Raw genomic sequence first — 22,521 nt, 5'->3', positions numbered from 1 at the left:
CCATAAAAACACAAACTGAACGGTGGGATATAACTCAGATTGAAAGCTTTTCAAACCTTTCAAATCAATAAGAATGCTGTGGAAAAAAAGTCATAGAAAAATATCTTTATTACAAAATGGTGCACCAATATTTATTAATATTTACATTCCCACAAACATACTATAAACATCAAATTGAGAAAGGTGTAATTACATTTCAGTGACATTTAAACACATCATCTTGTTCAGCCTCTCACGCTCCCATTAGTTTGTGTGTGTGTTCCTCTACATTTTTCTCAGAGATTTAGTGAGTGGCACAGTTCCATGCCTGTCGGATTTGTCTCCATGGAGTCCCAAGAATGGAGGCAGTGATAAAGAAGAAAACCAAGATAAGGCCCTTAGCCAGTGACTGAGAATATGTCTCACCTGGGGAGGGTAAAGGTAAAATAAGTGAGTAGTATACATTGTTATACTTGAGCAGTGTTTCTTGTACTTATGTTTCACAGCTGTGGGATATGGGAATGGCTTTTCTTTTTAATTCAAATGGTACACTCTGGGATCAAGTGCACTCACTGTTGCATTTAAAGGCACATTACATTAAATATTGATGCAATTTAGACATTAAGCTGCTTCATTGTTTTTTTTAACAAATTCATAAGGCTCTGATGATGGCATGGTGGAAACAATGATCTAATTACATTTTACATCAACACAATTTCCAATTTACTGATCAACTAACACTAAAACAATAAAATACTGGACAGATTTCCTAGGACTAGATAAATTCCCACCTGTGTAATACTTGGTGATGGGGAAGGCGAGCTCAGGCCAACACACATCATTCCTGTTACAGTCATACTCTGTGAAGTTAATCTGAAACCTGGGTGAAAAGTAAAAAACAAAACCCATCACACTCTAGGTTAGAATCAGTCAGGCAGCTCATACATGAAGTAATTTATTTGGCTCACGTAACAACCCTCTAAATGCGGGCAGATTTGCTGACTGAGGAAGCACCTGGTTTTTGGTGGTCCTGTGTTAATAGGAATGTCAGTAAAGGTGACTGAAGAGGTGATGGGGAACAACCGAGTCTCCCTTGGGTCCAAACATGGAGAGACGTCACCTCCTCCACAATCCAGTGCCCAGGGGAACAGACTGTAGCTATATGATATCTTACAATGATTAGCATCTCCTCTTGAATTAAGAATACAATTTACACTGTGCATTGCAATGAGTATAGACCTGATCCACACCTGACTTGCAAAGCACGGATATCCCTTTGAGGTAGGCCTCCTACTATGCCAGTGATAAGACTCCAAACATGGATATGCTGGTGGGATGGAATCCCATAGCATGAACTGGTGGTGTCCTCCGTGGTTGTGCTTGAGTTGAGTGTCACAACTGGGATTTGTATGTTGTGTGGTAACATTTAGTTATAATGAAAAGGAAAATGATTTGGCAGAACATTAGACAATTTGCTTTACAAGTTAAAATAAAACTGTGTAAGTGGTTTAAACTATAGCAAACAGAAAACTTTGCATGAATTGTTTCTTTGCACCATCTACTTACAGCTTATGTTCACCCAGTCTGTCATAGTAAGAGGATCTGGGTTTCCACGCTTTGCCACATATGTGGCTGTAATCAAAGCTGCCTGGAGAGAAGACACAGTCTCTCTGAAGGAAAAAAACATATTATATTTTACATCAGCATAAATACATAGAGATAAAGATCAAACGTGAACTTGTGCTGAGCTACTGACCTCACAAGGTTACACTGAGTCAGATTTTGTCGGCTGACAGGTAGCAGACATCCTGATGTTGAATTTTCCCCATACAGAACTGGTTTCTTCTCAGCAGTGGAACAGAGTCCATCACCTACTGTTAACCAGATCAGAAAATGGTGTTGGGACCATTACGCTACATGCAGTGAGCCAGTAATCAACAACATGACTTAATGGGTTTTACCTGGTTTCCAAAGATTGATTGACGTCCTCTGTATTGATCCTGTGTTATTGTCCAAAGTGTCCACAATTCCAGCAATAACAGGCCTTCCCACCTGATAACCTGTCATTTAAAATGTACCCACTGTAACAGCTACTGTGAACTATTTTCAGACCAATTAATTTCACTATTTCACTTGCTCTCACCTGGGTTCCCTGAGTTGGGCTGAGCTATGAATTCTCCATTCAGAAACACAGCAGAATACCTTGTAGTTAACGCCACTGTTCAGGAGACAGAAACGCAAAAATTAGCCCAAGCGACATCAAACATATCTATCCACTATGACTGGAGATATTCCAAATCATTTCACTTACTACTACTATTTAAAGTGACGGTCCCGACAGTGCGTGTCAGTGTGATACTTGTGATGCCATTTCCTTTCCAATAGAATTCGTAATCCAACGCTACTGTCACATTCTCACATACCAGCCTCTCACCTTCAGAGAAAAATGAACAAACTTCAGCATTAGGGTTAAATGTCAGTTTAAGTTGTTATAATAATGATGATATGTTGTAATCTCCATACCTGAAAAGGTAACAGCATCTGCACTTGATATAAACTGAGTCAAGTCAATTGCCACTTCATCAATTACCTCCACTGCAACATCACCTGGAATACATCCCAAAAAATAAACCAAAAATTAAAGACACACGGAGTCAAAGATCTCCCGAACATAGCAAAGCCTTGCTACAGTATGTTTAGCAGGTAAAACATACCCCCTTGCCCATTCTTCACTTTAATCCCCAAAGCCGTTGATAATGTCCGTAAGGGAGATGCAGTTGGACAGGAGCGTAGCAGAGTAACACACTTGACATTGAAATTTTCCAAAAATGCTACAGGAGCATTGTTTACACACTGCCCGAGCACATTCTGTGGAACAGCAATATCCAAGGTATTAGTTGTTACAGGGCAACACATACAAAGTAAAATAGAATCTAAAAAAAAACATATACACAACTAACCTGAGGAATAGTGAAGTACTGGTCGTTTAATGTAAAAATGGGACTTCCTTGAATATAAACATTAACTGGCACTGGAGCTGACAAAACAGGCTGTTGGAAGGAAGGGCCAGGCTTTGGTGTACTAGACAAATTAAAGGTCAATGATCAATGATTAAAAAAATGACACAAAATTTCATACATTAACTTATAACATTCAACAACAAAACAACAATAATGTCTCACATTGTGTCTCCCTGGTAAAAGAGTCCAAGGTAAGGGTTGTTTTCAGGCCAAGAATTGACACACAAAAATGGAAACCAATCCGGGGAGTTTTCAGAGGACTGCACAGAGCACTGATAATCTGGAGTGGGAGAGACCTGTCCACCAAAAGGCCCTGGGAGACAGTGGGACACAAACAGCTTCAAATCCTCAATGGAACAATCCTGTTAGAGTGAAAAACAATTAAGTTATTGTTGATGAATACAATTGCATAAAATGCACTTTTGTTAAAAGAATGTAATAATGTGAGCGATGTAAATACCTTGTCACAGCAGCAGCGTACGTCACATGCTCTGAACGTGAGGTCACAGGGACAAGAGCCGAGTGGTTGGTACACTTGGTTTGGAATGACTGTTTTATTATCTTAAATAGACAGGAGATTTATATTCATTAGAAAGGTGGCACCCTCTAAGGGCTTACATCGTTAGCACGATGGTACATTCATTTGAATTACCAGATCCAGCATTAGCAGGAACCAACAGGGCATGTATCTTGGCCTGGATCAGCAGTGACGCCTGAGGTGTGCCGCCCACACAGGCAGACACCTGAAGGGCCTCCAGGACACACAGTGGCTTTGGACAGCAGTCTGTGTCGGTCTCATTCTGACGACACAAACGCAGATTTTTCTCCAGTGTCAGCTGAACTCTAACTGCAGTCTGGGCACAAAATAAAACAAACATGTGGCAAAAAGACAAACAGATGTTCAGGTTATAATATCGGCTCTATTAATTGTGGGAGGTTTTTATAACTATACACCATGTCTAATTACCTCTAACTTTAGCATTAATATCTGTGAATATGATGAAAATGACTGTTCACTTCTTGGCTTCTTACCTTTCCCACCTGCTCCCTTGTGAGCACCCACTGTGTTACCTCAGCTACACATGATGGAGGACCAATGCTTCCTGTAAAAGCAAACCATCATCAACCAACAAATCTAAAATACAATCAAAAAGTAGCCACATCATTGCCTTCCGTCTTAGTAGAGGAACAAATCCCCCCCAAAAGGCTTTAGTTTTTGAGATACCCCTACCTGAGGTAGAACAAAGCACAACCTTGTTTTTTCATAAGTTTAATGTGTCTAGTTGTTTAAGTGGATGGGTGTATTGTAATGGTTGGTTGTGAAATTAGTTTATTTGGTTGATGTTAGGACCGTCCCCCAAACCGAAAATACCGAAAATTTGGATTTCTCCAAAAGGGACAGCATCTGCCCTATCACATGTATCTCTGGAAATAAGGATAACAATATCATCAAATTTGAACTGAGCCTCTCCACTTTTGGCCTTAGATCCTCGACTATCTCTCTTTTTGTATGCAACTAAACTTAAGAATGGTATATTCTGGGAACAAAATATTTCCAAGCACCACTCATTTCAATAGAAACCATCACAAATTCATCAGGTCATGATCTGGTAGAGCAAGAAAAGAAAACATAGCTTAACTGGCAAACAATAGAAAACAAGTCCCATAATGAGATGCAATGACAAGGAGGCACACAGACAATTGTTCAGCAATTCTTAGTTTTGGCAGAAACGGAACCACATATGATGCTAAAGGTAGAGCAACAGGAAGTCTTTATAGCTTTTACCTGTTGTATTGGATGGAGAAACTCTTCTCAGGTTCAGGGAGATGTCCGACGTGTTTCCGAGTAATAGTGCGGTGACTGCCGGTCCAGTTGCAGTGAGATATGACGGCTGGAAAACTGTTCATCATAATGGTAAACATTTCTTTTAACTGCTCCGTGTATCAGCTTTATACAAATATTTTATAAGTAATTCAACTGAAGTAACTTTTAACGTTAGCACGACTGCCTTCTAACTAGCTCTTGCGTTAGCTGCGTTAGCTAGGTTTGCTATTATAATGTAAAAACTGGATGAATTGTGCGCATATATTAAGGTCTTACCGACAATGTTTTGAGTGTGAGCCAAGGAAATTAAAAGTAAAACACGTGTCACCTGGCGTGAAATGGACAGAGAAAAGAATAAATCAACCACGTTAGCCATTTGGTCCACTTCAGATTATAAGGTCAACATATTAGTAAACTGTTAATGAAGTCTTGGCAACGCAGATCTTAACGAATCACAGCCTAGGAAAGTTCTTGTTCTGGGGGAACAAGAGAAACAAAATTATACTTACATGAAAGAGCGACCTCGTCTGACCTGGAGTGGTTAATACACTCTGCACTTCAGTGGGGCATCATGCCTTTTTATATACAGACTATTTATAAAAAGAGTACAGTTAGAGTGACACCCTGCTATGGGGTCCCGCACATGGTGCAACACATTAATGCACTGATTGAGCACTTTAATACATTAAATTGGATTGCATAGAATGGCACTTCAATGCTTGAATAGAACTTTAATGCATAACATCCTGCACTTAACAACAGATTACTGTCACCTTATAACTGATTTACTTTGGTAACAAGTTCATGATCTACATAGTGAAACATAATGATTGTCTTTTATATTGTAGTGTAGTGTACTATTTCTTTTATTGGACTGACCGGGGACTACAGATGAAAAATAGCCTTCTGGTTAATTCTGGCATATTTACATTGATGCACGTAGAGATGTTCATTAATGTGCACTGTCCCTTTTGCATAAAATAGATAAATAGATGCATAAATAAATATATGTAGCTATAGTGAAAAGAGTATACAGAAATTTGGTGCGGCATTAGCTCAGTCTATTAGGACTTGTTTTGGAAACCGGTGAGTTGCCGGATCAAGTGCAGCACGACCTATGCCGAAGGTGCCCCCTGAGCAAGGCCCTGAACCCCAAACTGCTCCCCAGGCGCCGTACGATCCATAATCATACTACCAGAGCTAGATTCACATAATATACATAGGGGAGACCGAATATGGTTGTAACGCTTTTTGCTTCAGTAACTATAACTCACTGATTTTTTTTAGCTAGAGTTCTCAAATTTTTATACAAAGTACCCACATTTGTTCACTACAAATGGCACCAATTCAATCCTTTACAAGAATATCACAGACCTCGTGAGTTGATGTCAAATATAATAATAAAAATAGATGCCACACAATATGAAATGCTTCCAAAACAGGTAGTTATATAAAAGAACAATGTTTCTCTCTTGCTGTAACAGACTTTGTCTGATGACCCATGCGCATGGACAGTATGTGTATGTAAATGTAGCCTATCTATAGAATAAACTTACTTAAAACTATACCTAATAAATACTACTAAAATGTAATTAATTAAAGAACATCTCATGTGCATCCTTAGGTCTAACTAAAAAGAGGTGAGTGTGTGTATGTGTGTCAATGTGTCTATATTCTTATTCAGAGTCACAGTCAGTACTTGAAGTGGGCCGGTGTTCACCGGTACGTACCAGCACTTCTATATTTTTGGCCTACTCTTTGGACATTTCCTTGCGCACAGGCACTTCTCACAAGCTGCCCATACACTTTTCTACCCTCTCCACCGGCGGAGACCAAGTATGGAAAAGGTAGAGTGACGACACACACGAACATGTGTACAACTTGTGAATGGGGAGTACTGGTCACAGTGCTGACAAATTAATGCTGGTAACCCCGGAATGCGGGCTTGGTGGGCCCAGACTGCATAGGGCAATCTGGGAAATATTAAAATCAAGAAAGTACCTAGTTCTATGTATCGTGGATAGTTGTAACACTTCTTAAAGAAGTGTTAAAACCCACCCCACCCCTGTCAGTCAATGTTTAGCTAGCTGTATTACCATAGTGGTTTGAAATTAGAAAGGAAAAAATGCATCACATGTTGCCTGAGAAACTATATTTCAATCTAATATAAGTCAAACAATTCTATCTGCAATAGTATAGATGCTAAACAAAAATGGTCTTGGTCAAAAACTTTACTTTCCTACTTCAAAATCATTTTCTCTATATATTCTGAATGCACCTCTTTTCAGATGAAGTAGGTAAATACTGAAATGATCACCTAACTCCTAACTTATCTCTAATTGGTGGAATTGGTGTTGTTACAACTCTCCCCATGTTACAACCATACCCGGTCTCCCCTACACATACATTCGCTACTTTAAAATTCTTATGCCTATAAAGCAAAGGCTAAACAGTGGCTTCAAGTTCTTAATGTGTAATCTTTTTAATTACTAAGTTAAAAAACTATTAATTAAGATACCTTCTACTTCACTGATATTTGCATCTTGAACGTGTTGTCTTGTGTGATGCGATTTCCTTTTGGGTATCTTTGATGCTTTGCAAACAAAATGCAGTTGAAATAAATCTTACTGACTACCTACCTCTAGGTGGCAGCATGTCGCTGTAATTCTATGATGACTGCTGTTCCAAGAATAATAGAAGTAGTTAAATCACGTGACCAGTCTGCGAGCGTGCTGCCAATGTGTCCGACAGCGTTACAGCTCTGTACAGTGTTAATAAAACAATGTTGTCGTTTGAAGACCTTATGACAAGGCTGCAAGACTGTGTGATCGCCCAGGATCAAGCCCCTGAAAATGTTAGCCAAACACTCGGGCTCTTTATTGACAAATTGTCTGAATCCTCCAGGTTGGTACCGGTAACCGTAGCATGTTTGAGAACATGCTGTATTTGTCACACTTGTTTTAAGTAAAGTGTGATAATGACCGTATAATTATGCTTGCATGAACAGGAGTAGTGTGAAAAGATGTAAGGAGCGCTGTTTAGAGGAGGCTGTCCAGCTGCTGAGACAAATTCCACAGGCACAGCTTCATGTTTTAGAGGAGAGCCACCTCCTGCTTCTTGTCAGACTCCTCATCTCAGTGCAGCTGCAGATGGTCAACATCTCCACAGCCTGTCGTAAAGTTGACCAGGTCAGCCCTCAATATGTCTGTTCACTGTACGATTCTTAAAACAAAACGGAATCTCTTTAAAGCTTCATCTTTGTTTGACAGATGTTGCAACATTTGGCAAAGGTGGACCACCCAATGGTTTTCAGAGAAATCCACAACTGTTTGCACTCCATCGTCCAGACTGACCAGGTACAGAGCTCTCATTTCACTTGTGTTTGTCATGTATTTGCATAAAGGCACTGCAGATCACTTTTACCGTGTCGTCTTTTCAGATATTGTCTTTTGAGGATCAGCAGAGAGGTTGGTGCTAGCTGGAGGTTATTTGTTTTACAGTATGTCACACATTTTATCACTCAACTTAATAACTTATTGTTGTTTGTTATTACCTTTTATAGCCTGCATGTTCCTGGAAGACAGCGCTCTTGGTCGTGAAGTGTGGCGAGAGTCATACCGTTCCTTGCTGATTAAATTGTCTGAGTTTTTCCCTGTTGCATTGCAACAAGAATCATTGAGAGATGGACCGCTTTGTTACATTGCTGTCAAGGTACGTGAAGAGCAGCTGTGTTTCTTGAATCAGTCCATTGCATTCATCACGGACTTGTTGTGTAATCTTTGTGACGGACCTGAGAACTGTGATCTCCGCAGGTGTGTTTGCAAATATTTCAGCTGTTGTCCAATGAAGTGGCTCCTCTAGTGTGGGACAAGGAGCATGGGGGACCACCAGTGCAGACGATCCTGCAGGCTCTAATGAACATAATACTTGGACAGGTTTCTCATTAATGCATTAGTTCAGTGTCACTTATTCAAAAGATAGACACATTTTTAGTCGTTACCTTTGCTTGGTCTTAATCAGTCAGTGTGTCCTGCCTTGCAGAGCTGCAACAGGGACACTCGTCTTTTGGCAGGCACTGCTGTGGCCATGCTGATCAACACAGCACAAGAGAGCACAGCTGGAGAAGCTGCTGCCTGGAGTCTGTTACAGGTCTCTCACCTAGGTAGGTAACCACAGACACTGCTGGACAAATGGCATGAGCAAATCACAGTTTGGAATTTGACCCAGGTATGTGGCCATGTACATGGATGTAGTCTTTGTATCCCATTTCATTTTGAGTTATATCCAAAAAAGCATAAAAACTATATATGCTACAAATTCTACAAATGACTGTGAATGCCTAGAGATTCCTGACAGAATAGCTTTTATCCCTGTTATTTCTCAGAGCCCTGGCTGCTGACTATTGGTGCTCTCCAGGTACAGTGCAACCCCACTGGGAAGGACGGCGTGGATAGGCTGGCTGTGAGCAGGGGCCTCCTGACCTGCTGTCGACCTCACATCTTGCTCAGTTCACACGTGGATGCCAAAGAAGTGAATATAGTTAAAAGCTCACTTTAAAAAAAACAAAAAACACACATTTTACTTTGGTTGTGCTTGCTTTCATCACAAAAATCCATATTTCCCTTCTTTTCAGACGTGTTTACTGCTGAACGGTTTGTTTCCTCTGGTCTCCACTTTGTGTGAGGAGAAGCTGGGTTGTCACTACTTTGCCTTCGAAGGTGAGTAATGTCCCGGTTGTTTATTCATGTGCGTCAATGTAAATATCGCCTGTTCAATTATGACATGCTGTTGCAGTATTAACACTGTGGCTGAAGAAAGTTAAAGAGTGTCTGGCTGATATGTGGAAGAAGACGGGCGCTCGCCTTCTGCCTGACAACAGCAGCCTGCAGCAAGAGCTCATTCACATTATCTGGACCAATGCAGAAAGCCCAGTAAGTCATGTTAACATCATACTTTCATTGCAATTCAAAAACCTGAAAAACATTTAAGTAAAGGGACATTATTTGACTTTGTAAACTCAATGGAAAGCCAAATAATGCAGGTTAGTTTACAGTATTCTAAGAACGTTTGCTTGACGTTATCCTAATCTATCCTACGTGGCATTACTAAACAATGCAATTTTAGCTTTATTAACATTAGCTTGCTAGCTTCTCAAATTATTTAAATATGTATTACTGCCATGACGGCTCACTGATGTCTGTTTACTGTGCATTGGCAGGTGGAAGGTGTGTCGGACTTTGTGCGCAGTGCCTTTTGTCTGCTGCTGGACATCTATGAGATGGACTGTGAGCAGCTCAGTGACACAAAGAAGACTCTTTATTTTACTCTACTTCAGCGAATAATCAAACTACCATGGGAAGCCAAAGCCAAATATCATCGCCTTTGTGCCCTACTGCCGTATCTGGGTTCTGACATGGTGAGGGTTAAGTGTTATTACACTGTTAACTGTTATAATGTTGTCAGTCGTGGTCATGATGACTTCGATGTTTCTTTAATCGATCAGGTGCTGGATCATTATGCTGAAATACCCAATCATCTCCTGAAGTGCTTGTCGACTAATCACCTGACGCCATGTGGATCGGAGCTTTACAGGTGCTTGATCCAGCAGCAGAGACGAGAGCTGTGTGATGGCTCACAAAACTCTGCTTCACGCACTGAGCTGGAGCTGGCCAATCAGTGGGCGAGGCGTTGGCGGCCCGTGCTTCATGAGGCACTGACGTCTGATGCAACTCTTCTACAGAACAACAGCTCAATACACTTATTACCCTGCACCTTTCAAGTCTTCCCCTCCGCTGTGGATCCTCTCCTGGCCTCCCTGGACCCAGTCCGCCCTGGCCACCTCCACGCTTGGGCCTGCATCATGAGCTCCTATCGAGCCGTGACTGGAGGCTCTCCCTGGGCTCTGCAGGGGAGCTTAACCCTTGAAACCCTCCAGCTAGCTCTGGGATCAGCAAATGACAAAGTCCGTCTCGCTGCTCTCAACCTCCTCTGCTGCAGCCCAAAGACCAAAGACACTCCAACCGCAGAGGAGATGTCAATAATGAGGACGTTTATTCCTCAGAACCTAAACTGCGAGTCCTCGCCTTTTCGACAACATTTTCAGGCCAGTGTGAAGAGATTTCTGGTTCGGATCAGAGACAGCTGCTTGGCACATATCAGAGGACAGAAGGGCAAAAAGAAAGGAGATGCCACCCATTCAGAGAGGGCACGGGATATGCTGGATCAGGGAATAGGTGAGATATGACAGCTGTTGATACAAAATCCCCAACAATGAAATGTTCTACTCTACAGACTGATTATCATTTATCATACTGTCCATACTGACAGGTATACATTCCTATATTCCTTACTAATGCTCACTAAATTACTACCTTTCTGTTTTCCAGTACACCTGTTGTTCACAGTTGAATGTTGAATTATTTTGTTTAAATTGATAGAGGTAAAATACTAATAATTAAATCAAAAATAGAAACCTACAGGGAATACTTAGTCCTGCAATCAGCCCTTATGGACAAATGCATTGGGACACAGCTCCACATTACACCTACAGGAGCTTTTATGACATTCCATTCTAAATCTATAGGCATTAATATGGCATTGGTACCCTCTTTGCAGCTATACCAGCTCCCACACTACTAGGAAATGTGTCTGTGGGAATGTTTGCCCGTTCATCCAGAAGAACATTTTGTGAGGTCTTACACTGATGTTTGACGAGACGGCCTGGCTCGCAATCTCCATTCTAGTTCATCCCAAAGGTGTTCGATAGGGTTGAGTTCAGGGCTCTGTGCAGGCCAGTTGAGATCTTCCACACCAAAGTATTCCAACCATACCTCTATGGACCTTGCTTTGTGCACTGGGGCACAGTCATGCTGGAACAGAATAGGGCCTTCCCCCAAATTGTTCCCACAACATTGGAAGCACAGAATTTTCCAAAATGTCTTGACAAGCTGAAGCATTAACATTTCCCTTCAGTGAAACTAAGGAGCCTTGGCCAACCCCAGAAAAACAACCCCACAGCAATATCCCTCCTCCACCACATAGTCAGGCAGGTAACGTTTTCCTGGCATTCGCCAAACCCAGACTCGTCCATCAGATGCTTGGCATTGTGCTTGGTTATGCAAGACTTGCATGCAGCTGCTCAGCCATGGAAACCCATGCCAAGCTTCCCGCGCACAGTTTTTGTGCTGATGTTATTGCCAGAGGAGGTTTGGAACCTGCTCTATAACTTTACATGGTCTGCTGTCTGCAATAATAGCACTTAGAGTTCATTGTGGAATATGTAGGAGAAGACTTTTCACGAACTGACTTGTTGCAGTTGGGGTATCCTATTGCAGTACCACGCTTTAAAGCAAAGTGAAACAACTAACAGATCTCATGGAGGCTTAATCACCTGTACCTAACTTGAAATTGCACTACAATTCTGAATGATTTAATACATCAAGGGGAAGGGGATGACAAATAAGGCTACTGGCCCTAATAATATCTGCCTTTGGTGGATTATTTGCAATGTAGAGTTCTGTCTTTTTTCAGTAAATCTATTTTCTTTTCATCAACACTTTTTTCTTTGTGTGTCATGTAGGGTTTGTCGAATGGTTGGGTCAACTTCCATACAGCTATCTGGCACCAGGACACAGTTATCAGAGGAAGAAGACTGCGTTGCTGTTGCTGTCTGCAGTGCTGGAGACCTGCACGGACACCTGGAGCCCAGACAAAAAGAAGGGGCAACCTCCAGGTCTGTTTGGCAAAAAACAGTGAAAGATGGCCACCCCCCCCCCCCCCCCCCCCCCCCCCCCCCCCCCCATAAAAAAACCCCAAATGTATTCTATATACTACTGTATGACGTCAATATTAGGTACTATGTGTAAATAATAGTTTTACATTTTTTTAGCTTGGAATTTTAAACACTTCATGAATTCAATTTGCAGCAAACATGGGGTGTCTTACTAACTGTGCCAGACAAAGAGGACAGTGGGATTTCATCTGCAGGACAAAACAGCTGGTCCTTATTAGCTGTTTAGAAGATTCTACAAATGAGGTACAGCTGCCTTAACTGCCTCAAGGGTTGCAGATAAAATATTTTAGAGAATAGATAAAGGATATTTTTATTCTTTTACAGATCCGGGAGCTCTCAGCTGGGTTACTGTTGAGATTTTTCCCACCCAGATTTCCTGATGATATCGCTGCAGTGCTGCTCGCGCGAACCAAACAGCTTCTGTGCAGCCCTCGGGTGCAGGAGGCTCAGATGGGAGCACTTATGACGAAGGTCCTCCTTCATAAGTAAGCCGTGCCTCCTTACATGCCCTCGTTCGGAGTTATGCCTTAGCCTTGAAGGATAAGCAGTCATCAGTTGTTGTTCTACCTGTAGATCACAAGACCAGCCTGAGGACTGCAGGCTGAGCACTAACATTACTGTCAGCAGTGGAAGTAACCAAAAGGGCTCTTGTATGGTCAGATTCCTGGTGAAGGAGCTGGAGGAGCACTACCTGACAGCCAAGGCTGACATGATGCTTGCTGCCAGAACCAAGCCTATACACGGTGAGACTTAAGATGTACAGCACTAACATCCACCATAAATTATGTTCAACCCTAGAAAATGTTGTTCAGTTGTTTAAATCCTGTCACGAATTATGTTCCAGGTGTTTTAAGTGCACTTCAGAGGTGTTTGCTTGAGGCACCCAGCAGTGTCTGTGACATACTTGATCACAGTCTGACCACTGAGGTGCTGGGCTTGCTGGAGAAAATCTCTCTGCTGCTGTTGGGTGTTCTGTATGGCGACCAGGATGCTTGTGCCACTGAAAAGGGTAAGAAACAATACCGATTTGGGGATGAATTACATGACATTTCAGATTTATTTATGAGACCACACAGGAAATTGCTCTCCTCTGTATCAGATGCCCCCCCTTCTTTTTGTGATATGGGAAATGCCATCAGCTCTCTAATAGCCCAAGCGTCTGGAGGAGGGCAAGGGGATGGAGAGGAGTGTGTCCTGCTGTCTGAAGAGCACAGCCTCGTTCTCACCTGCTGCTGGGTCTCCCTTAAGGTAAAACAGAACCAGAAGCACCATTAACCAAAATTATCTCAACATGGCAAAGGACTGGCAGTTTAGCTTAGCATGTTTGCTGCGTGTGTATTTTTTTCTCAACATGACTTGCTTTCATGTTTTCTCATTAGGAAATAGGAATCTTTTTAGGTTCTTTGGTGGAGAGAATTCTCACAGAATCCAAACCCAGCAAGTGCCTTCTAACAAAAGAGGATCTAATGAAAGCATCAAAAGTATTCAAAAGTATTCTCCTCAAATGCCGTCACTGGGTAAGTTTTATAAATCCATTTAGAGGCATTAAGTCACGTCATTGCTCCTGTTCTCTGAAAAACACACTTCTCTTCACCAGGGGGCAGTAGAGGGATGCTGTGTCGGCTTTACCAAGTTCTGTGCCTCTCTATTAAGCAGCAATGATCCAGATCTCAAGGATATCCCGGCCCAAATACTGAAACAAGTGAGTGGTGACACGTGTGTATGTATTTTTCCATTTTTTATTAATAAACAGAGATGCTGGACTCCAGGCTTATAGATGCATTTTCTCTCATGTCTCTTTCTAGGGATTGCAGGTTGTGCAGTCCCCTCGTTCCACATCAGTGACCCGGCGGGCTGCGGGGTTGCCTATGCTCATCCTATGTGTTGTGTCAGCAGGGGAAGCCAGCAAAGCAAAACAACTGTTAGCCCACAGTATGCAAACCTTACTGGAGACAGCCAAAACCCCTCTACCTGAGAACTGGGACCAAACACTGGACCTCCCACAGGTTTGTAGACACAGCCATAAGAATGAGGGTATTGGTCTTTTTAACCACAAAGGCAAATGTGGTTACATCATTTTCCTTTCCATTACAGGTGTGTGCGGTTCACACTCTGCAGGCCCTGGTGCGTGGCTCAGGTCTGGGAGTAGCTGTCCTTCAGTTTGCTCCTGCTGTTGCCATCTTGTCACTCACTCTGCTCAGTTCTCCCTGCTGGGTCATGAGGAATGCTGCCCTGCAACTTTACAGTAAGACACAGGCACATTTAGTTAACTTTACTTTAAGTCCAAATTTGTAAAATGAAACATGGCTTATCAGTTAATCTACCCATTCATTTCTTGATTAAATGTTTTAATTGTTTAGTCTTTAAAATGGCAAGAAAATCAGTTATTATTTATTCAGAAAATGAATTTTCTCTCTTTTGACTAATTAACTAATTGAATATCTGGTCTAAAAAATACCCCTAATGCAACATTAATTAAAATCTTCCAGGTTCTCTGTGCTCGCGAATGCTCGGCCAGCGGCCCAGCAGTGAAGAGGCTGGCCCCACCCAGCATGGCATGTCCCCCCTTGCCTTCTTCTTCCACTACTCTGCACTCCAGCCCTTCCTTCTGGGCGAGCTGAAAGGGGCAGCGCAAGACCTCCAAGGTCCACCTAATGAGGCCAAGCTGCACCTCCAACCCTCGCTCTACCCTGTCCTCACTCTGTTAGCCCAACTCCAGCCTGGTGTCCAAGACTCAACAGAGTGATTATGGTTTACTTGTTACTTGGCAGTTAATAATAATTGTTATAATTCTTTATAGCAGTGGTTTTCATCTAGTATGTAGGTTCTTATTCCAACCAAATTTTAGACCTGTGTATTCAATAATTTGTTCACCTTACCAGTGAAGGAGGAGCTTAACAAAAAAATAGCTGATTTTAAGAAAAAGATTCTTTCACATTAATAGTGTGACTGAGGACCACTGGTTAAAGGAATTGTTTGATATTTGCTTTCTTTCCAAGAGAAAAGATTAGAAGATCAATGACATTCTTATTTGTACGGTAAATATGTAGCTGGAGCTAGCAGCCGGCTAGCTTAGTTTAGACCAAAGACTGGAAACGCGGAAAGCGCTGGTTTGTGGTTGTCCAAAAGTAAAAAAAAACACCACGTTATATTTTCCTTTTTTAAAATAAAGTATTTTATATTTTATTAACACATTATATCTTGTTTGTTCATAAAAATGACAACAGTTGACAATTCGCAATTTATCCTGAAATGGTCCAGCATACAACCCCCAGGAAAACTGTGAACTTGTAAATTTTTTATGCTACACTTTTTTTGTACTGATTAAACAAACAAGATATAACTTGTTAGTTAGTGAACTAAGCCTGGACAGAGCCAGGCTGTTTCCCCCTGTTATAGTCTTTATGCTAAGCTAAGCTAAGCTAACCGTCTGCCGGCGGAAGCTTCATGTTGAATGGACAGACATGAGAGTGGTATCGATCTTCTCATCTAAATCTCTGCTATTCCTTTAATAGTTTGGCATTTTATACTGTATTCATACAAAGGTGTGGGGAAGGACTAAGTTGAGAGTGAATGTCTTTGGTTTTCTTCTGCCAGAGCTTTGTCAGACTTCCTGCCTCCTTTACTCCAGCTGTCTGCCAGTCCCATTTACAGTGTGAGAGTGATGGCCTCCAAGGCTTTGGTTGCCCTGACTCCCCCCTCAGAGTACATGAACATCCTCATCAAACTGGCGGCTCAACTGCCCAGTCCAGAGGAGCACTGCTGTCACAACCGGCTCCACGGACAGCTGCTGCAAATCAAAGCTATTCTAGAGAGAGCACTCAGCACAGACAGGTGAGACTTAAAAGATCTGTTTATTCCTTCATCACACACTTTCAGGCTTTGAAATCCCGCTGTGTTTCTATTCCCAGTGCCCGTTCACCTGACCTGTGCAAGGTGGTGAGCAGGGTGGATGCCTCGCTGTGGCTGGTGACTGAAACCCAACGCTGCCCCCTAGTGAGAGCAGCCTATATCGCAGTGGCCGACTCACTAAGAAGATTCTGCTGCGAGACCTACCTGTCAAAGCTCCGGGACACACTCATACATGACCTCCAAACATCTCAACGGGAGCTTCAGGTGTGTGACACACATGCAGCAAAGGTCCTTGGCCCGGAATCAAACCGGGGACATTGCATTTACATGGTATGTGTCTTAAATGCATCAGTATTTTACTGTAATCAATGTGTTCACATATGAACACAACATTTTCTGCCAAAGTTCGAACAGTTTAGATTATTTCACATGCAAAATGTCTGTGCCTGTGTGGTTTTTTTCTGTGCCATTCTCACTGGTTTTAAGTGGGCAGGTGTTGGACAAAACATGATGTCATGTATTTAGGTATACCAATTAGGATTCATCACTATCTGATGATGCCATTTTGTTTGTTATGTTGCTAATCAGATGTGATCAAACCACATCCACACATCCCTGATGAAGCAGATAAGCTACGTTTTAGAGCATTAAACTCATAAATAAAACGCAAGAATGTTTTTACCTAAAACTAAGAACTGTGAATCTAATTGTTGCTAATTTAGTCAAGAATATTTACTGTAATACAGAGATACTCAAGATCTTAGAGTCCTTAAAGCCTGGCCTAAAATATTAAGTATTTCTCTATAACATTACATTTTCATTTAAAAATAACATCAAAGTAGGGCTGGGCAATATTTCAAAAAATGTTATCACGATAAAAAATTATATATCATTCCATATCATGATAAATCACAATAAATGTCATATCATTATTTCTTTTAAGTTTAATGGCTGATTTTTGCACCTTTGTGAAAGTTGAAAAAAACAGATGGTTAATTGTGGTTCAAACTATTCTTTATGGTCAGAACATGACACTTACCAAACAGTGGATCACTTAACAAATCTGAGGTAAAACAATATTGAAAAAATCTTTCTTTTAACAAATATACATAAGCAAAATTAAGTGAAATCTTTTTTCAGTCCCTTTCCTCAACAAAATAAATATCTTAATAGAAAAATGAAGCGCTAATTCTTTCGTGATTCAAATTAATTATATCAAACATTTATTGAACAGTTGTTATATTGTTATTGAGGAAAATTATATCGGGATAATTATCATTATTGTTTAATTACCCAGCCCTACATCAAAGTAACACAAAACATATTGCGAGGTAGCGCAAAAGTAGTTTAGAATAAAAGTTGTTCCAACTTTAACAGAAAATTAGGGCCCTATCCCTCAAAGTAAGTTGAGAAAATTAGTTTTCAGGGCCTTTAAATCAAGTATTCAGGGGTTACCAGGATGCCCAACAGATATTTTTTCTAATGCTTTATCTATTTCATCTCCACAGGTTGGGTTGTCTTCCTTCCATCAGCAAGCCATCCACTTTCTATGTGCAGATCTTAAGTGGGCATGTCAAATCTGGTACAACTTCTCTGCAGTGAGCCCTGATCTGAGGCTCTCATTGGTTACGTGGGTGGTGGATGGGCGGGGTTTGCAACAGACCAGTTTGAAAGATGTGATCCAAAGGGTGTTGCAGGTGAGACATAATCTGCTCCCCAGACTTCAACATTAACCAGACAACAACAAGGAAACAGCCTTTTCAAAAACCCGTCCAACAGCTTTCAGTATAACGACCTTCTTAGAGCACAATGTGAGGAAATTGAGGAAGCAAAGATAGGCTTAAATATAAAGCCATCTGAGGCTGAAATCTGGCTGGAGATGTTTTTTTCCTCTGACATAAGGGTGTGTGTATAATCTATTATGTTCTGTCATCAAGGAGACTTAAGTACAGTCAGTTTGAGGATTTCTGTCCTTATTATTTCCTGTTCATGTAGGTCATTTAGATTATCCCTCCAGCATGTTACATTATCTAGAGCACCCAGTTGTGCTGTCCCATGTATATCCTGTTAAGTGTTTAATTGACTTTCTTTTAAACAAGCTTGATAACATGTGATAATGCATATATGCAGACAAAGATAGGGACTACTGTTCTTGTTGCCTAGTCATTTATTTTACAGTAGTTGTTTACCCTTACGTCATATACGTGGGAACCCTGCTGTCATGGATCAGAGTTAGTTTAACTGTAGTAATGGTAAATGAAAAGATGTTTAGAAATAACACAACGGCACTGCGCACTGTAAATTGTAAGTAACAGTAACACGAGAAACATGTTATGGGATTGTCAGTTAAACTAGGAAAATAGGAACTGCACAAGGTGTTTGGATTGTTGGAACTGAACCAATGGAAACCACCAAAATAGTGTAGTATTGTACTCGCGTTGCTGTTTATATTTTCATAATTTTTGACATTACTGTGTGATTAAAAACAATTTGAAAGCTTTAAATTTTTTTCCATACATATCAGAATTTTCTTGTTTCTGTGCAGTCTCTTGTATGTTTCCTACTGAGAGCCACCAAAAGCACATTGATCATTTGAATTGATCAAAGGACTATACTAATGCTCTTTATCCTCAGTCAAACCTGAGGGAGGCATTGTTGAGCCAAAGTGTGGAGTACCGCAGGACCTACCTTGCAGCCCTTGTAGCAGTGATGGCCGGAGGTGATTCTACTTTACTCCCACATCTTGCTCAGTCAGCCCCACTGGAGGAGCCAATTCTGCCTGAGTGTCTGGATTTGTTTCTTGGGGACCTGGAGGACCGGCGAGGCGGGCCCGAGTTTCTGTCCCAAGCTCTTTATGCTGCTAGTCTGCTGCTTTCTCAGTGCTCAGACTCCAGGTTTTACTTGTTTTATCATCTTATTTTTCTTTTTTTTTATTTCAGTATAGAGTCACATACCAGCAACATCTACCTGCAGCTCTGACTTTCTTCTTATCTTTGTGCAAATCAGTTCAAAGATATCCGTCTTCCAGCGCTGGTGTAACGTCTTGGAGTGCCAGCGGTCCCCAGATGCCCCAGAATTACTCAGGATGGCGTGTGCCGAAGCTCTGTGTGTGGCTGGAGTTCCACTAATGAGCCTGACAGAGCACAGCACTCTGCCTGCCATCAAGATCAGGTATGGATGAAGTCAAACAGTGTTGTCAATGATATGATGACAGACAGAAATTAAAACGGTTCGTTCTGGTTTAGGTTGATCAACACGGGTCTGTACTTGCTGCAGGACCAAAGCCAGCAGGTGAGGACGAAAGCGGCCTGTTTTACCTCCATGTTGCACCATGTGAGAAGAGGAGAAAGCCAGAGGAGCGTCTACCTTATGCAGGTCAACCAGGCTCTGCCGCGCCTCCTAGACCTGATGGTGGACGAATGCTGGGATACTCCAGGCACATTGGAGGTGTTGCTGTGTAACCTGCCTCAGTCTGACCTCAGATCTGTGCTGAGAGAGGCCTCAGAGACTGGGTATGTTACCTCACTGAATCGATACACTTGTACAAAAAGACCAACCCTGCCTGAGTGTTGCTTAACTGTTATTATTGCTCTCGTATTTAGGTGTTCCAGTCTGTATGAGCAGGATGAGGCCAATGTGTTTGCGGAGCCCTCTGTGATGTCTGCACATGTGTTGCCTTACTTGCTGCAGATGGCTGAAAAATACTCTGAATCCTCTGCTTTGGCACAGAGCCTGACTGCATGGGCAGAGGAGAGTGCTGCACAGGTGCTGGACAGCCTCGCATTCTGCAAAGAGCTGCAGCCAGGTACCACATTAGCGTGTCAGTCTGAAAATAAGAATGTGTTTGACAAATGAATATGTGATGTCTAAATGTTACAATGTGAGTATTTATTCTTGCTCTCTAGATGAGACATTGACCCCGGCCTGGCTTGCTCTCCTCATGGACCCCCTTCTCCACAGCACTCTGTGCGGCCTGTTCACCAGGGCTGCCTTTCTCCTCCGGCTGTTGAAAACATGTGATAATGTACAGCACCTTTGTGATCCTTCATCCCTGCACATGTGTTTACAGGAAGTTTGTAGTCTTCTCAGCCAGAACGGTGTCCACTTTCCCTCTGCTGTGACAGCTGCCGTGGCTGGAGAGCTGCCACTATGACGGAACGGAGGGCCTTTTTCTGTACACTCAATGAGCAAAGCCTTTTGGCCGATGAAGCCCGGGATGAAATTACCTGTGGATATTTCAGGAATGCTTATGCCATCTAAATGTGCAGCCTTAGTCTTTAGGGAGTGTTGCAACTGCTGAAGCTACAGTACACCAGCACTTGGCAGACTAGGTTATGTAAGAGTTCAGTGACTTCAGTCAGATGTGTCCATCATCATATTACCTATTCAGAATAGAGACCCATTGGGTATTAGGTGCCATGTGCACATGAGGAGAGCAGTGTAGTAAAACAGTTATCCCTCAGAAGCTCCAGTGGCCAGTTTTTGCTGCAGTGTTTTTCTAAATAAGAGTTTATAAAGTTATATTTTCGGAAACTTTTAATTACAGGAATAAAGCTTTTTTTATACAGAGGTACAGCCAGCAGACTAGCCTAGAGATCTGTCTTTATGGTCACCATTACCCTAAGCAATATAGTCATTCTTATTCCTCGAGCAGTGCTCCTGTCCTCTCTTGTTCTGAGTTGTATGTTTGCCATGTTTCAGCAGCAACAGTAGCAGCACTCAGACTGATGCAGTGATGTAATGCAGAAGCATCTGGAGAAATGGGCTGCTTGGTGCCCAGCAGGGGAATATAGTGGATGTTTTAATGCTCCATTAGAGGCCTGCTGCCTGGATAAGTGTCCATTTTCCAACCACATGAGGGCTGGAGATGATTGACTGGATCTGATAGAGAGCTGGCAGTTGCTCCGCAACGGACCGCACACTAAAGCAGTCTTGCGTCATCAGATAGCCCACTGCTTTTGTTTGAGATGGATCTCAGTATTAGACAAACACTGACATGACAGAGTTTGTACAAGCTATGAATTAAATGTGTATGCAAGTTTTTATTGTATCCTCTCAACATTTATTTCCTTTTGATGTGGTACTGTCAGAGGTGATTAAATTGCAGATTCTCAAAGTAGACGGTATCTAAACCAATTTATCAACATCTGACTGTAAACCAGCTGTTACAGTTTTCACTGTTTCACATACCTCTAGACATACATAAGGTACCTCTATTTCAGTTGAGGTTTCCATTGTGCGTGCTTGTGAGCATGTAGATTATGCAACAGCTATGACATTAAGCTTGTATTAATGATTCATATGTAAAGCTTATGCAATGTACTTCCCTTTGATCCACACCTACATTAACGCCTGGTGTGTAGAGCTCTACGAGATTAACATGTGTCTCAAAGGAAGCTGCAGGTGGTTGTTGTCATATTCTTGATGCAGAAAACAAGCTAATGCTAGATAATGAACGTTATAGGGAAAAACAAATCTTGAATCCACAGGAATTCTCACTAAATTCGAATTATGCCACACTTAATGACGCCTACACTATGCAATTATTGATTAAACATGGCTGTGGCTGTTGCCAAAAAATCTAATTCATATATAATACAGTTTCATAGATTCACAAGTAATTTAAGACAAAGCTTCATAGCACAGACCCTTTAAAATACAAATGGAAATGTAGCTAGAGCTCTTGACATCCTGTCAGTATGCCTGAATACATATGCACAGTTTCAATGAAAAAACAGACATAATAATTTTTCTTTTACTTTTAATCTATCAGACTCTGTTTGAACAATGTATGCAATATTATGCCTTCTGCCTCAACCTTGAAAACAAAGTTGGAAATTTCAAAAAAGGCAAAACCGCAAAAAGCAACGTGTGTATAAAAGTGGAAAAAGACCATCTGGCTTAATAAAAGCATTCGTTATCGTTACTGAGAGTGCTGAGTTTCTCAGTAAGCCTGCTAATTAAATGATTAACTATGGCAACGGGACACGAGGCCAAGTAGGAACAACCACTTTCATTGGGCATGTGTGGACACGCATACAGACTTGTGCACC

The 22,521-nt window shown here is 41.7% G+C and overlaps 2 protein-coding genes across 7 annotated transcripts; one reads left to right on the top strand and one right to left on the bottom strand.

Moving 5' to 3' along the window:
• Positions 1-90: 90 nt before the first annotated feature.
• On the bottom strand, positions 91-5,259 carry tctn2 (tectonic family member 2). Of its 3 annotated transcripts, none has more exons than XM_046034971.1 (18): positions 5,101-5,259; positions 4,786-4,899; positions 4,032-4,102; positions 3,652-3,853; positions 3,460-3,560; positions 3,162-3,361; positions 2,940-3,060; positions 2,694-2,847; positions 2,503-2,586; positions 2,288-2,413; positions 2,123-2,197; positions 1,941-2,039; positions 1,736-1,853; positions 1,546-1,649; positions 1,230-1,377; positions 994-1,137; positions 771-859; positions 91-405 (listed from the first exon to the last, which is right to left on the bottom strand). In XM_046034971.1, exons 1-18 carry the CDS (start codon positions 5,198-5,200, stop codon positions 284-286), a joined length of 2,172 nt encoding a protein of 723 aa, XP_045890927.1. In that variant the 5' UTR covers positions 5,201-5,259; the 3' UTR covers positions 91-283. The 3 variants fall into 3 exon arrangements, with proteins under 3 accessions (XP_045890927.1, XP_045890929.1, XP_045890928.1); XM_046034973.1 differs by having other exon boundaries at positions 994-1,131; XM_046034972.1 differs by having other exon boundaries at positions 2,291-2,413.
• Positions 4,782-21,511, top strand: si:ch211-225b11.4 (thyroid adenoma-associated protein homolog). 4 transcript variants are annotated; one of them, XM_046034969.1, is made up of 31 exons: positions 4,782-4,914; positions 7,832-8,012; positions 8,094-8,180; positions 8,264-8,291; positions 8,387-8,535; positions 8,637-8,759; positions 8,866-8,986; positions 9,209-9,354; positions 9,458-9,542; positions 9,619-9,755; positions 10,043-10,240; positions 10,328-11,057; positions 12,404-12,556; positions 12,750-12,859; positions 12,941-13,101; positions 13,190-13,359; positions 13,461-13,625; positions 13,716-13,864; positions 13,996-14,133; positions 14,214-14,318; positions 14,422-14,622; positions 14,711-14,861; positions 15,106-15,358; positions 16,214-16,450; positions 16,528-16,798; positions 17,977-18,165; positions 19,103-19,362; positions 19,475-19,639; positions 19,714-19,980; positions 20,071-20,273; positions 20,374-21,511. In XM_046034969.1, the coding sequence occupies exons 2-31, from the start codon at positions 7,974-7,976 to the stop codon at positions 20,619-20,621; spliced, it is 5,439 nt and encodes a 1,812-aa protein (XP_045890925.1). In that variant the 5' UTR covers positions 4,782-4,914; positions 7,832-7,973; the 3' UTR covers positions 20,622-21,511. The 4 variants fall into 4 exon arrangements, with proteins under 4 accessions (XP_045890925.1, XP_045890923.1, XP_045890922.1 ...); XM_046034967.1 differs by lacking the exon at positions 4,782-4,914 and adding an exon at positions 7,564-7,728 and having other exon boundaries at positions 16,528-16,732; XM_046034966.1 differs by lacking the exon at positions 4,782-4,914 and adding an exon at positions 7,564-7,728.
• The last annotated feature ends 1,010 nt before the right edge of the window (positions 21,512-22,521 follow it).

The sequence above is a fragment of the Micropterus dolomieu genome, linkage group LG21 (assembly GCF_021292245.1).
Source record: "Micropterus dolomieu isolate WLL.071019.BEF.003 ecotype Adirondacks linkage group LG21, ASM2129224v1, whole genome shotgun sequence".
Classification (NCBI taxonomy): Eukaryota; Metazoa; Chordata; class Actinopteri; order Centrarchiformes; family Centrarchidae; genus Micropterus; species Micropterus dolomieu.
The sequence above is the reverse complement of the archived record's forward strand: the minus strand, read 5'-3'. Positions and strand labels throughout refer to the sequence as shown.